Here is a 14,714-nt window from a genome sequence, read left to right as displayed (position 1 = left end):
AGCTTCGTAAAAAAAAAGAGCGCAGGTACCTTCCTGGCCCGCCTGCTGTCCAGACCTGTCTCCCATCGAAAAGACATCGGACTTTTGAACGACTGAAGCTCTACATAAAACAAAAATGAAAAATAATTCCACTTTCAAAGCTTCAATAATTAGTTTCCTCAGTTACCAAACGTTTATTGAGTGTTGTTAAAAGAAAAGGTGATGTAACACAGTGGTGAACATGCCCTTTCCCAACTACTTTGGCACGTGTTGCACCCATGAAATTCTAAGTTTATGAGTTTGAACATCAAATATCTTGTCTTTGTAGTGCATTCAATTGAATATGGGTTGAAAAGGATTTGCCAATCATTGTATTCTGTTTTTATTTACCGCTAACACAATTTCCCAACTCAAATGGAAACGGGTTATGTACAAAATAAGACTAGTAGCTAGGTCCGATCCAGCAGTCCTTAATTTCCAATTTAGTTGAATATCCCTGCAATACAGTCTGTAACTGAAGATGAATTAAAGGCCTACTGAAATGAGATGTTCTTATTTAAACGGGGATAGCAGGTCCATTCTATGTGTCATACTTGATCATTTTGCGATATTGCCATATTTTTGCTGAAAGGATTTAGTAGAGAACATTGACAAAGTTCGCAACTTTTGGTCGCTAACAAAAAAGCCCTGCCTTTACCGGAAGTCGCAGACGATGACGTCACAAGGGTGAGGGCTCTTCACATCCTCACATTGTTTTTAATGGGAGCCTCCAACAAAAAGAGCTATTCCGGCCGAGAAAACGTCAATTCCCCCATTAAATTGAGCAAAGATGAAAGATTTGTGTTTGAGGATATTGATTGCGACGGCCTAGAAAAAAAAAAAAAAAATCTAGTTAAAAAAAAAACGAGATTGCATTGGGACGGATTCAGATGTTTTTAGACAAAATTACTATAATAATTCTGAGAAATACATTTTCTTTCTATTGTGTTGCTAGTGTTTTAGTGAGTTTAATAGTACCTGATAGTCGGAGGGGTTTGTCCACGGGTGTGTTGACGCCAGTGTCTGATGGAAGTCGACGGCACAAGCTCAGCTGATCTCCGGTAAGTGGCGACCTTTTACCACAATGTTCTCACCAAAAACTGCCGGTTGACAAGTTGTCGGGATCCATGCTTGCTTGACCGCTCTGATCCATAGTAAAGTTTCACCTCAGGGAATTTTAAACAAGGAATCACCCTGTGTTTGTGTGGCTAAAGGCTAAAGCTTCCCACCTCCATTTTTCTACTTTTGTCACACCTTGACATGGATTATTTTTGCTTCTTTGATGCAAGGAGAAAATGGGACGAGCCAGACGTGACTGTGAGTACATGGTTTATTTGGAATACTAAATACAAAAATAAACAAACTAAGGGCGCTCACAAAGAGGTACAAACCTTGGCTACAAAAATACAAACAGGAAAACAAAATAACTGCTCGATGGCATGAAAGACAATGAACTAAACTTAAACTTGCACTGTTGCAGAACTCATGAATAACTAACACAAAAACACTTACTGTGACCGGTACAAGGGGCATGGATAGCAAGGTTATCGAGGGTGCGTGAAGGCATGAGGCAGATTGCAAGCAGGCAAGCAAAGTTCCCAGAACGATGAACAGAAAGCAAATGACTTAAGTGGTAGCAGTGGTAATGAGAAACAGGTGTGAGAGCTGAGGGACGGGGCGTGACTAGGATGGCAAGGTGAAAATCAATGGGTTGGCATGGAAACAAATAAAACCAGGAAATGCAAAACGTGAAACAAGAGTCCAAAAACAATCAATCAATCAATCAATCAATGTTTATTTATACAGCCCCAAATCGCAAATGTCTCAAAGGACTGCACAAACCATTACGACTACAACATCCTCGGAAGAACCCACAAAAGGGCAAGGAAAACTCACACCCAGTGGGCAGGGAGAATTCACATCCAGTGGGACGCCAGTGACAATGCTGACTATGAGAAACCTTGGAGAGGACCTCAGATGTGGGCAACCCCTCCCCCTCTAGGGGACCGAAAGCAATGGATGTCGAGCGGGTCTAACATGATACTGTGAAAGTCCAATCCATTGTGGCTCCAACACAGCCGCGAGAGTTCAGTTCAAGCGGATCCAAGACAGCAGCGAGAGTCCCGTCCACAGGAAACCATCTCAAGCGGAGGCGGATCAGCAGCGTAGAGATGTCCCCAACCGATACACAGGCGAGCGGTCCATCCTGGGTCTCGACTCTGGACAGCCAATACTTCATCCATTGTCATCGGACCGGACCCCCTCCGCAAGGGAGGGGGGGGCATAGGAGAAAAAAGAAAAGAAGCGGCAGATCAACTGGTCTAAAAAGGAGGTCTATTTAAAGACTAGAGTATACAGATGAGTTTTAAGGTGAGACTTAAATGCTTCTACTGAGGTAGCATCTCGAATTGTTACCGGGAGGGCCTTCCAGAGTACTGGAGCCCGAATGGAAAACGCTCTATAGCCCGCAGACTTTTTTTGGGCTCTAGTAATCACTAATAAGCCGGAGTCTTTTGAACGCAGATTTCTTGCCGGGACATATGGTACAATACAATCGGCAAGATAGGATGGAGCTGGACCGTGTAGTATTTTATACGTAATTAGTAAAACCTTAAAGTCACATCTTAAGTGCACAGGAAGCCAGTGCAGGTGAGCCAGTACAGGCGTAATGTGATCAAACTTTCTTGTTCTTGTCAAAAGTCTAGCAGCCGCATTTTGTACCAACTGTAATCTTTTAATGCTAGACATGGGGAGACCCGAAAATAATACGTTACAGTAATCGAGACGAGACGTAACAAACGCATGGATAATGATCTCGGCGTCTTTAGTGGACAAAATGGAGCGAATTTTAGCGATATTACGGAGATGAAAGAAGGCCGTTTTAGTAACGCTTTTAATGTGTGACTCAAAGGAGAGAGTTGGGTCGAAGATAATACCCAGATTTTTTACAGAGTCACCTTGTTTTATTATTTGGTTGTCAAATGTTAAAGTTGTATTATTAAATAGAGGTCGGTGTCTAGCAGGACCGATAATCAGCATTTCCGTTTTTTTTGGCGTTAAGTTGCAAAAAATTAGCGGACATCCATTGTTTAATTTCATTAAGACACGCCTCCAACTGACTACAGTCCGGCGTGTTGGTCAGCTTTAGGGGCATGTAGAGTTGGGTGTCATCAGCATAGCAGTGAAAGCTAATACCGTATTTGTGTATGACGTCACCCAGCGGCAGCATGTAGATGCTGAAGAGTGCAGGGCCAAGGACCGAACCCTGGGGAACTCCACACGTTACCTTAACATAGTCCGAGGTCATACTGTTATGGGAGACGCACTGCACCCTGTCAGTAAGATAAGAGTTAAACCAAGACAGGGCTAAGTCTGACATACCAATTCGTGTTTTGATACGCTCTAATAAAATATTATGATCGACGGTATCGAAAGCAGCGCTAAGATCGAGGAGCAGCAACATAGATGACGCATCAGAATCCATCGTTAGCAATAGATCATTAGTCAATTTTGCGAGGGCTGTCTCCGTAGAGTGATTTGCCCTGAAACCGGATTGAAAGGTTTCACATAGATTGTTAAACGCTAAGTGTTTATTTAGCTGCTCCGCAACAATTTTTTCGAGGATTTTCGAAATAAAGGGAAGGTGAGACATGAGGTCAGGACAAAACAAAACAAAACATGACAAAACATAAACCTTGCTTAACAGGCGTGACACCTTTGACTTCTCCATTATTAATTGACAAATTGCAAAAGATTCAGCAACGCGGGTGTCCAAAATACTGTGTAAATATGCGGTTAAAGCAGACGACTTTTAACTGTGTGTGTGCACAGCGCTAATATTTCCTAACAGTCCGTGACGTCACGCGTACACGTCAGCATTCTGCGACGTTTTCAAGAGGACGCTCCGCGGGAAATTTAAAATTGCAATTTAGTAAACTAAAAAGGCCGCTTTGTTAATATTTCATCATTGATATATAAACTATCAGACTGCGTGGTCAGTAGTAGTGGGTTTCAGTAGGCCTTCAAACAGACTATGATCCTGATAGCAAAGAGTGGCATGCGACATGATGAAGGATGCAGTGAACCTCTGCCAGCGCTTCTCCTCAGATGGCATGTGACAGTCGTCCCTACGCCAGCGCTTCTCTATCAACATGCCAGACGCACCACCTGACCCTCACTAAGCCGAACGCTGTGTCTGCCTGCCGTCGCTTGTCCTGCGAGTGCCTCCTTTACGGCGATAAAGGGTAAATCAGCTGCCGGAGAAAATGGCAGAGCGACCTCTTATTGAAAATATCAGATTTAAAACTGAAATAACGCATAAGGTGGCTGTTTTTTTGACCAGTGCTTTTCAACCACTGTGCCGCGGCACACTAGTGTGACGTGAGATACAGTCGGGTGTGCCGTGGGAGATGATCTAATTTCACCTATTCGGGGTAAAATGTTTTTTGTAAACCAGTAATTGTAGTCTGCGAATCAATCAATCAATCAATGTTTATTTATATAGCCCTAAATCACAAATGTCTCAAAGGGCTGTAAAAACCATTACTGCTACGACATCCTCGGAAGAACCCACATAAGGGCAAGGAAAACTCACACCCAGTGGGCAGGGAGAATTCACACCCTGTGGGACGCCAGTGACAATGCTGACTATGAGAAACCTTGGAGAGGACCTCATGTGTGGGCAACCCGACCCCCTTCTAGGGGACCGAAAGCAATGGATGTCGAGCGGGTCTAACATGATAATAAATGATGTGCTGTTGACTGTCGGTGTTGTTTAGAACAGTGGTTCTCAAATGGGGGTATGTGTACCCCTGGGGGTACTTGAAGGTATGCCAAGGGGTACGTGAGATTTAAAAAAAAATATTCAAAAAATAGCAGCAATTCAAAAATTCTTTATAAATATATTTATTGAATAATACTTCAACAAAATATGAATGGAACTTCATAAACTGTGAAAAAAAAAAATACAGCAATTCGGTGTAGACAGCTCGATTTTTTTGTGGACATGTTCCATAAATATTGATTTCTTTTTTGTGAAGAAATGTTTAGAATTAAGTTCATGAATCTAGATGAATCACTTGTTTATTTTTCAACAAGTTTTTTGTTAATTTTATATATTTTTTTCCAAATAGTTCAAGAAAGACCGCTAAAAATGAGCAATATTTTGCACTGTTACACAATTCAATAAATAAGAAACTGATGACAAAGTGCTGTATTTTACTTCTTTATCTCTTTTTTCTACCAAAAATGCTTTGCTCTTATTCGAGGGTACTTGAATTTTAAAAAAGTTCACAGGGGGTACATCACTGAAAAAAGGTTGAGAACCACTGGTCTTGAATAACCGTGTAATACTCTCCCATATCAGTAGGTGGCAGGCGGTAGCTAATTGCTTTGTAGATGTTGGAAAAAGCAGGAGGCAGCGTGAAAGTAAAAAAGGTATTTAATGCTTAAACAACAAAAGAAGAAAAAGCATCGAAGCTTAGGGAAGGCTATGCGGAACAAAACTAAAACTGAACTACAAAGTAAACAAAACCAGAATGCTGGACGACAGCAAAGACTTACTGCGGCGCAAAGATGGCGTCCACAAAGTACATCCGTACATGACAATCAACAATGTCCCCACAAAGACGGATAATTCCTCCATTTCCTACTGCTTATTCCCTTCAGGGTCACAGGGGGCGCTGGAGCCTATCTCAGCTACAATCAGGCGGTGTACACCCTGGACAAGTCGCCACCTCATCACAGGGTAAAAATAACTGAAATATTCTTGATTGCTAAAACAGAGTAGATGTGGGAAATATCGCTCAGAGGAAGACATGAAATGGGGCGGTTTAGCTCGGAACCAGAATGCTGGACGACAGCAAAGACTTACTGCGGCGCAAAGACGGCGTCCACAAAGTACATCCGTACATGACAATCAACAATGTCCCCACAAAGACGGATAATCCATCCATTTCCTACTGCTTATTTCCTTCAGGGTCACAGAGGGCGCTGGAGCCTATCTCAGCTACAATCAGGCGGAAGGCAGAGTACACCCTGGACAAGTCGCGACCTCATCACAGGGTAAAAATAACTGAAATATTCTTGATTTCTAAAACAAAGTAGATGCGGGAAATATCGCAAAAAAAGGAAGACAAGAAATGGGGCGGTTTAGCTCGGTTGGTAGAGCGGCCGTGTCAGCAACTTGAGGGTTGCAGGTTCGATCCCCGCTTCCGCCTTCCTAGTCAATGCCGTTGTGTCCTTGGGCAAGACACTTTACCCACCTGCTCCCAGTGCCACCCACACTGGTTTAATTGTGACTTAGATATTGGGTTTCACTATGTAAAGTGATTTGAGTCACTTGAGAAAAAAGCGCTATATAAATATAATTCACTTCACTTCACCTGCTAAAGGAAAATGCCCAAAAAATAGGAGCGCAAAACAAGAACACACAGGAAAACTGCAAAAAACTCCAAATAAGTCAGGATGCAATGTGACAGGTGGTGACAGTACACCTACTTTGAGACAAGAGCTATGGTGATGCATGCTTGGTTATGCTTTAAAGAATGGGTGTCAAACTCTGGCCCGGGGGCACATTTTGGCCCGCCGTGTAATTTCATTTGGCCCTTGAGGCAATATCGAATTAACATTAGAGCTGGCCCGCCGTTGTAACACCGCATTCACCACTAATACTCATACTTGTCAACCCTCCCGATTTTCCCGGGAGACTCCCAAAGTTCAGTGCCCCTCCCAATTTCTCCCGATTTCCACCCGGACAATAATATTGGGGGCGGGCCGTAAAAGCACTGCCTTTGGCGTTCTCTACATGTAGCCACGTCCGCTTTTACTCCATACAAACAGCGTGCCGGCACACTCACATATGCGGCTCATACACACACACACAAGTGTATGCAATGCATACTTGGTCAACAGCCATACAGGTCACACTGAGGGTGGCCATATAAACAACTTTAACACTGTTACAAATATACGCAACACTGTGGACCCACAGCAAACAAGAATGACAAACACATTTCGGGAGAACATCCGCACCGTAACACAACATAAACACAACTGAACAAATACCCAGAATCCCTTGTATCACTAACTCTTCCGGGACGCTACAATATACACCCCCGCTACCACCAAACCCCGCCCCAACTCAAACCCGCCGCCGAAAAGAGGCATTCAATTTGTATTTTTATTTTATTTGATATGCCATTGATATCTTTTAATTATTATTATTCAAAACTCGATTTTGCATGTCACTATAAAGTTATATAAGCCTTGCTTGGTCAATATTCAATGCAAAACTTGTTTGGGTCCCTATTAAAGGATTCATTTGTTCAACCTCGGCCCGCGGCTTCGTTCAGTTTTAAATTTTGGCCCACTCCGTATTTGAGTTGGACACCCCTGCTTTAAAGTCATATGCAACAATTGCGACAACGACTTTTTTTTTACTGTCAACTGAGTTTCGTTTCTTAGTGACTTCTGCCGGTGGTGTGCCTCTGCATTTTTCCAACGGAAAAAATTTGCCTCGGCTCAAAAAAGGTCGAAAAACACTGTTTTTGACGAAGGTTAAAAGGTCACCGCCTCTATCACATGGCTCCCAGATAAGCTATTCTAAGACCACGAGCTAATATAGAAGTGGAGAAAAGCTATCCTGTGCAAATTCAATCATAGTGTGCGCGAAAGGACGCAAACCCTAACACCGAGATGGAAATACTCAGCGTGAGAAGCCTAATTTTGAGTGTGTAAACAGAAATGCAATTAAAAGTTTAAAAAAAATGTGTTTTTCACAGATATTGGATCCTTTCATACAACAACACACAAAATTAATTTGGTAGCAGTGACGAGGCATCAAACACTGAGTCCTAATTTTGTGCCTGAATTGAAAAGGCCTATTAAATATGCATAAGTCAAACGCGTACAGGAAATTGTGACGTTTTCCAAGAACCTCTGATGACTCATCGGAACAATTGACTATATAATAATTGTGTGTGTCAGTCTGTATTTTTTGTGTGGTATTTTTCCTAGAATGTTGTGTATGAATGAACTGAAGCAGAAATGTCAAACAATATGTCGTCCAATCTGTATTTTGTTGTATTTCAAATGCAACATAATTAGGTTGTATTCACTATTAACATTTCTAGCAATTTACGTTATAATACGTCAGTGATGTGCGGTGAACTATACACCAGGTGAGGCATGGAGTTTTTTTTCTTCTTTTTTTTAGGGACCGAATGTCCCTTTGGGACAGAGGACCCAATTGTATTTCAAAGGTTTTATTATTATTATACCGCAGTCTCTTTGAGCTGCAATTTGACCCCCTTAACATGTTTCAAAACTCACCAAATTCAACACACACATCAGAACTGCCGAAAATTGCGATATAATTAAAAAAAAAAAAAAAATCCAAAACTCAAAATTGCTCTCTAGCGCCCGCTAGGAAAAAACACAGACAAAACTGCTTGTAACTTCCGTAAGAATGTCGTAGAGACATGAAACAGAAACCTCTATGTAGGTCTGACTTAGACCTAGATTTTATAGACTGATCTCCTTCAACAAAAATCAACAAGAAGTTGGCAAAAACCCCTTCATAACAAAAGTTTCCTAAAAAATTTAATTTTTGCCTCTTTGAGCTGTAATTTGACCCCTTTAAAATGCTTCAAAACTCACCAAACTCGACACACACATCAGGACTGGTAAAAAATGTGATCTAATAAAAAAAAAAAATTCCAAAACTCAAAATTGTGCTCTAGCGTCCCATAGGAATAAAACACTGACAAAACTGCTCTTGGGAAGAAAACACAGACAAAACTGCTTGTAACTTCCGGTAGGAATTTCGTAGAGACATGAAACAAAAATCTCTATGTAGGTCTCACTTAGACCTACATTTAATTTATTGACATCCTACAGCAAAAATCAACTGGAAGTTGGCAATTACCCCTTCAAAACAAAAGTTTTGTAGAAACCAGTCACCTTTTTTCAAACATTATCTCCTCTGAGCGCGTTTGTTGCGTCTGTTTCAAAATCGCACAGGAAAGAAATTGAACCCTTCTGATTAAAAGTTGGGCAAAGAGTTTTTCTAACTGCTTTGGTTTTGATTTTACGAGCCTTCATGTAACCACTGCGCTGATGCTGCTGCGCTGCTGCCGTCTCAAGATTGCCGCTGAAAAGCAGGAAGCACCAGCGTGACCACACAATGCAGAGAAGGTAGGTACTGTGCGGGTAAAGATATGTTGACTGGGTGAAAGAAGGAGGCACCAGTTTGACTCCAGGATACAGAGAAGGTAGGTAATGTACAGGAAAAGATATGTTGTCTGGGTGATGGCAGGAAGCACCAGCATGTATGGGTGGAATAAAGAAGCACCAGTGAGACCACAGGATGCAGGGAAGGTAGGTAATGTGCAGGTAAAGATATGTTGAATAGGTAAAGGCAGGAAACACCAGCAAAATTCGGTCCCGTCCATCGCTGCTTGCAGCTTTAATTTTACTTAAATTCATATGAGCAGTTCTAAACATTGTTGATTTAGGTTGCACATTAGAATAACAGGAAAACGAAAGGAGTAGTTTGCGTTCGTAAAAACATTATCATAATGATATGATGGTTTGACAAATTGGTCCAAAAAGTATTTGACAAAGTTGTTATTAAATACATTTTGGTCCCATTTTCTGATATCAAAATAAATCAAGTATTGTGAGTGTATCTTACCTAACACCCACAAACGTAACACCCACAAACGCTGGCTTACTCTAATGAACATTCCATGTTTGTTATTAATACAGTTTAAAAAAAAAAAAAAGAAAAAGGCTGGCTTCCGCTGGAGAGACATGTGTCTGATAGCTTCCAGTGTGGAGAGTCAGATTACTACTGAGGCATTGAACAATATATCGCCTCCTACTTTGAGGCAGAGGTACTTGCTGCCTCATGGCCTGCATTTTTCCCGTGGCATCAAGCACGCGCCCCCCTCTCACACACACGCTCAATACATTTTGTGTGTAGCCGTGGAGAAACCATCTGTGTCTGCCTCACTTCCGGTCTGCTGCGTTATTTTGATCAGGAAACACAGAATTTCCGCGATTTTGACCATGAAAATTATCCAGATATACAGGAAACACACCAAAATGACATCGAAAGAAAGGGAAAATATTCACACTTATTTTATTCCTCTGTTTTTTTTTTTACCCCTCCTGGTGGCAAGGTGAGGCACAGCCTCACTTGCGTCCCCTGACAGCACGTCACTGTAATACATGGATCAGGTTGTCATTTTGTTTTGTTTGTTGATTGATTTGTTTGATATGTGTGTCTTTTTCAAATGTAATTATAACAATATCTGTATTTTTTGGGTCGTATTTTTCCAAGGATGTTGTGTATGAATGAACGAAAGCAAAAATGTCAAATAAATTGTCGTCCGATCTATGATTTGTAGTACTTCCAATGCAACATGATTACACTGTAATCCCAACTAACATTTTACGATTGTAGCAATTTTCGGTATAATACATGGATCAGGTTGTACTTCTGTTTTTTTGTTGATTTGTCTTTTTCAACTCTAATTATAATAACACACATATTAAACTACTCATAATGTGTATTGGCCCACCTCAATTGAGGTGGAAATCTTTGGGCACCTCAGGATTCCATTACAATTACGATTCAGGGGCTAGAATTCAATAATAAATGTAATGCTTATACATCTACAATTGTTATAATGTTTAGTGTTATTGAATCTTATAGTATTATTATAATGTACAGTATTCTAATTGTATTACATTTGATTATTAACAATATTAATATGTCTTCAAAGCTCCTCTTTTGGCTACCGACATAAGCAGTTTTGCATCTTTTGGGTTTTTAACTGTAGTGCGTTCAGCATCGCTACGTATTTGGAAAATTTCGGCGCCAGTCGCCATAAACTTCAACTCAAAGACGTATTTTCTCTATCTATGGCCGCCGGCTGCACTGCATTGTTATTGTCTTTCCTGACTAATCAATCTACTTGCCAATTTTTCTTTTCTTGGCTAGTTACGTTCTTTAACTTTACTTTCAACATGGCATTAAAATAATTGCAGCAAATAGTTCTGCCTGGGTTAGTTAGAACCAAACCTAGAACTAACGTTTAGAGAACATTAGTATTCAAACCACATTTTAGAACCGTCTGTATTACTTTAACATCCGTATACACTCGATGTTTGTGCATTTGTCCATCAATTTATGAATCGCCCACGTTCTAATCGCAATGCATCTGAGAATCGATCAGTTTTCCCACCTCTACACAATAGCTAACTTTATTTTATTTTTATACAATTTTCTAAGATGACGAGACTGAGTTCGTAGTTGATATTTCATTGAATATCCAGAAAAATAAATAGTTGAACTTCTCATGGCCTTCATTATACTACATTCAAGTCATATACTTGCTCAAATATTTTCAGATGAGATAAAATCTAGAGACAAAACCGAAGTGTGTATTTTACCTCCATTTTTTTCCAGTTAAAAAAATGTACTGAAAATATAGTTTAAGCAGTGGCGGGCCATGAGTTTCCCACCTAGGCCTTCAGTGATGTCCGAATTCAATGATTACCTCTCAAAATACCATCATTGATGTCACTACATGGTCATTAATGGAGAAATACTAGTCAAAAACACATTTTCGCACTACCGCGCATTGAACCACCTCAACAGTGTACAAAACGGGTTATTTTCTCGCGCATTTAAAAAGTCAATAAACCCGCATCAGCAATTAAAAGATATCTTATGTGGGTGGTACTGTCAAAATTAATATTGCAAAGAACAAATTAATCGTGAAAAAAATAAAGAAATAAGATATTTGAACTCACAATTTGTAGCACCTATTCGACGAATGGCTGGCATTTCCCCATTTGATTGCCGACATCGTCTCACAAGATGTAATTTCTCTCTAAATATCCTTCTTGAAAATGGCCTTGCAAATATATATCTCCCACCTAATCAATGTTTTGTTTTCCCCTGTGGGTCAACACTTTCCGCTTTCTAAATTGCAACTTGTGATTGGATACTCACTTGGAATGACAAATGAGTATCCAATTACAGTCTCGTTAACATCAATCAATCAATCAATAAATCAATCAATTAATCAATGTTTATTTATGTAGCCCTAAATCACAAGAGTCTCAAAGGGGCTGCACAAGCCACAGCGCCATCCCCGGTTCAGAGCCCACATAAGGGCAGGGAAAAACTCACAACCCAGTGGGATGTCAATGCGAATGACTAAGAGAAACCTTGGAGAGGACCGCAGATGTGGGTGCCCCCACCCTCTACGAAAAATATAAATCTAGGGGGAAACATCAGGCTACTTAGATAGGCTACTGTCAACAACTTGTGATCTGATTGGCTATGGCAATTGTCTATCAACTGTATGTGTCCGTTCACTTACAATGCAGAGAGGCCTGCATTGTTGATTCTGAAGGCAGATATGGTACAGCATGGCAACATAAGCTAGCTGAATTCTAATTGGATAAAAACTTCAACCTAAAAACAGCAGCACTGGAAGGAGCATAATAAAAACCCAGTTTCAATGTGAGTTGGGAAAATGTGTTAGATGTAAATATACACGGAATACAATGATTTGCAAATAATTTTCAGCCCACATTCAGTTGAATATGCTACAAAGACAACATATTTGATGTTCAAACTGATAAATATTTTTTTTCTGCAAATAATCATTAACTTTAGAATTCGATGCCAGCAACACGTGACAAAGAAGTTGGGAAATGTGGCAATAAAAACTGATAAAGTTGAGGAATACTCATCAAACACTTATTTGGAACATCCCATAGGTGTGCAGGCTAATTGGGAACAGGTGGGTGCCATGATTGGGTATAAAAACAGCTTCCCAAAAAAAGCTCAGTCTTTAACAAGAAAGGATGGGGCGAGGTACACCCCTTTGTCCACAACTGCGTGAGCAAATAGTCAAACAGTTTAAGAACAACGTTTCTCAAAGTGCAATTGCCAGAAATTAAGGGATTTCAACATCTACCGTCCATAATATCATCAAAAGGTTCAGAGAATCTGGAGAAATCACTCCACGTAAGCGGCATGGCCGGAAACCAACATTGATTGGCCGTGACCTTCGATCCCTCAGACGCCACTGCATCAAAAACCGACAACAATCTCTAAAGGATATCACCACATGGGCTCCGGAACACTTCAGAAAACCACTTTCACTAAATACAGTTGGTCGCTACATCTGTAAGTGCAAGTTAAAGCTTTACTATGCAATGCGAAAGGGATTTCAACATGTACGGTCCATAATATCATCAAAAGGTTCAGAGAATCTGGAGAAATCACTGCACGTAAGCGGCATTGCCGGAAACCAACATTGAATGGCCGTGACCTTTGATCACAGACACTGTATCAAAAACCGACATCAATCTCTGAAGGATATCACCACATGGGCTCAGGAACACTTCAGAAAAACACTTTCACTAAATACAGTTGGTCGCTACATCTGTAAGCGCAATTTAAAGCCTTACTATGCAAAGCGAAAGCCATTTATCAACAACATCCAGAAATGCCGCCGGCTTCTCTGGGCCTGGGATCATTAATTTTCATCGTGACTTTATATCTTGTATTTCCTGTGGACCCAACTGGCGTCGTTTCAGAGGAATAGTCCTTATGATCTTATCAGGTTATCACTTATTGACCTTTTCCTCTATATTCATACTCCGTTCATCTGTAATTTTTCAAAGCTGTGGCAGTGAACAATCACAGCCGTTACGCGACACTGACCTGTGAGATTGCGGAGGCCCAGCTGCCGTAGTCCGTAGTACCCATCCCGCCTGTAGTTGAGGAAGATGGCGAGGGCGTAGCGGCCCTCGTACAGCTTGGTGCCTCTGATGATCCGCAGGTTCTCCAGTGGCAGGTAGTCAAACTGGTTCAGAGCCACCAGCACGTAGCCTGTCACCTCTCTGATAGACTGCATGGTGAAATACAAGAAATCAGTTAGTGTTTGGGCTCAAGCATTAGGAGCTCGCGCTGCTATCTTTGCTGAAGGTCCAGCACATTTAAAGAGCAGAAACTGTCAGAGTCTGTTCTTTATATTCTGGTTTGTCTTCCCTTTTTGCTCAAGGCATCAGGATTTGAACTTGTCCAACCCCTGTGTCTCTTCCAATCAGCTCCATTCTCCTTCTCGTCTCTAGTCAAGGTGTGTTGTTTTGGTGTAATTAGTTGGAGTATTTAGTTCCTAGTTTTCTGTTGAGCCTGTCAAATGTTTTTTGTGGGGAGTCTGCCACAAGTGATTGCTCACTGACTACATAGTAAACTGAACTCTCCCTTTAAAGTTAATACAATAATTGGCCAAAAATGCATTGTTAAACTTAAATGAGTAGACCTTAGGTTTGTACGGTACTGGTATGGTATCGCGGTGCTAATGAATCAAAAACAGTATTATACTTTGTTTGAAAAGAACCGGTTCCTGGGCATGAAGGCGCATCCTCACATTGCTGGTTTTACGAGCAGAGGAGCATGTTCGGCAGTGCACAATCACAGAGTACTTACAAACAGACAGTGTGTAGACACAAAAGGGAGAACGGACGCATTTTGGTCTAAAAAATAAAGATAAAGGTGAAGTTATAACACTGAAATACCCTAAGGAAAAGGTGCTTCAAGATATGGCTAGCTAGCTAGCGGTGAACGTCCACCCACAATCGGCAGTGCTTCAGCCACTTCTAAA

General features: G+C 41.0%; 1 protein-coding gene across 4 annotated transcripts in view; it reads right to left on the bottom strand.

The window, feature by feature from the left end:
* Positions 1-14,714, bottom strand: part of LOC133544541 (receptor tyrosine-protein kinase erbB-4-like) — a 651,156-nt gene that overhangs the window by 254,570 nt on the left and 381,872 nt on the right. For all 4 annotated transcript variants that reach the window (XM_061889985.1, XM_061889988.1, XM_061889987.1 and 1 more), the window contains exon 3: positions 13,772-13,958. In XM_061889985.1, coding sequence (XP_061745969.1) covers positions 13,772-13,958 — 187 coding nt within the window. The remainder of the gene's footprint in view (positions 1-13,771; positions 13,959-14,714) is intronic.

Source organism: Nerophis ophidion, linkage group LG27 (genome assembly GCF_033978795.1).
Source record: "Nerophis ophidion isolate RoL-2023_Sa linkage group LG27, RoL_Noph_v1.0, whole genome shotgun sequence".
NCBI lineage: Eukaryota > Metazoa > Chordata > Actinopteri > Syngnathiformes > Syngnathidae > Nerophis > Nerophis ophidion.
Note: the sequence above shows the minus strand (reverse complement) of the source record. Positions and strands in the feature narration are given on the sequence as shown.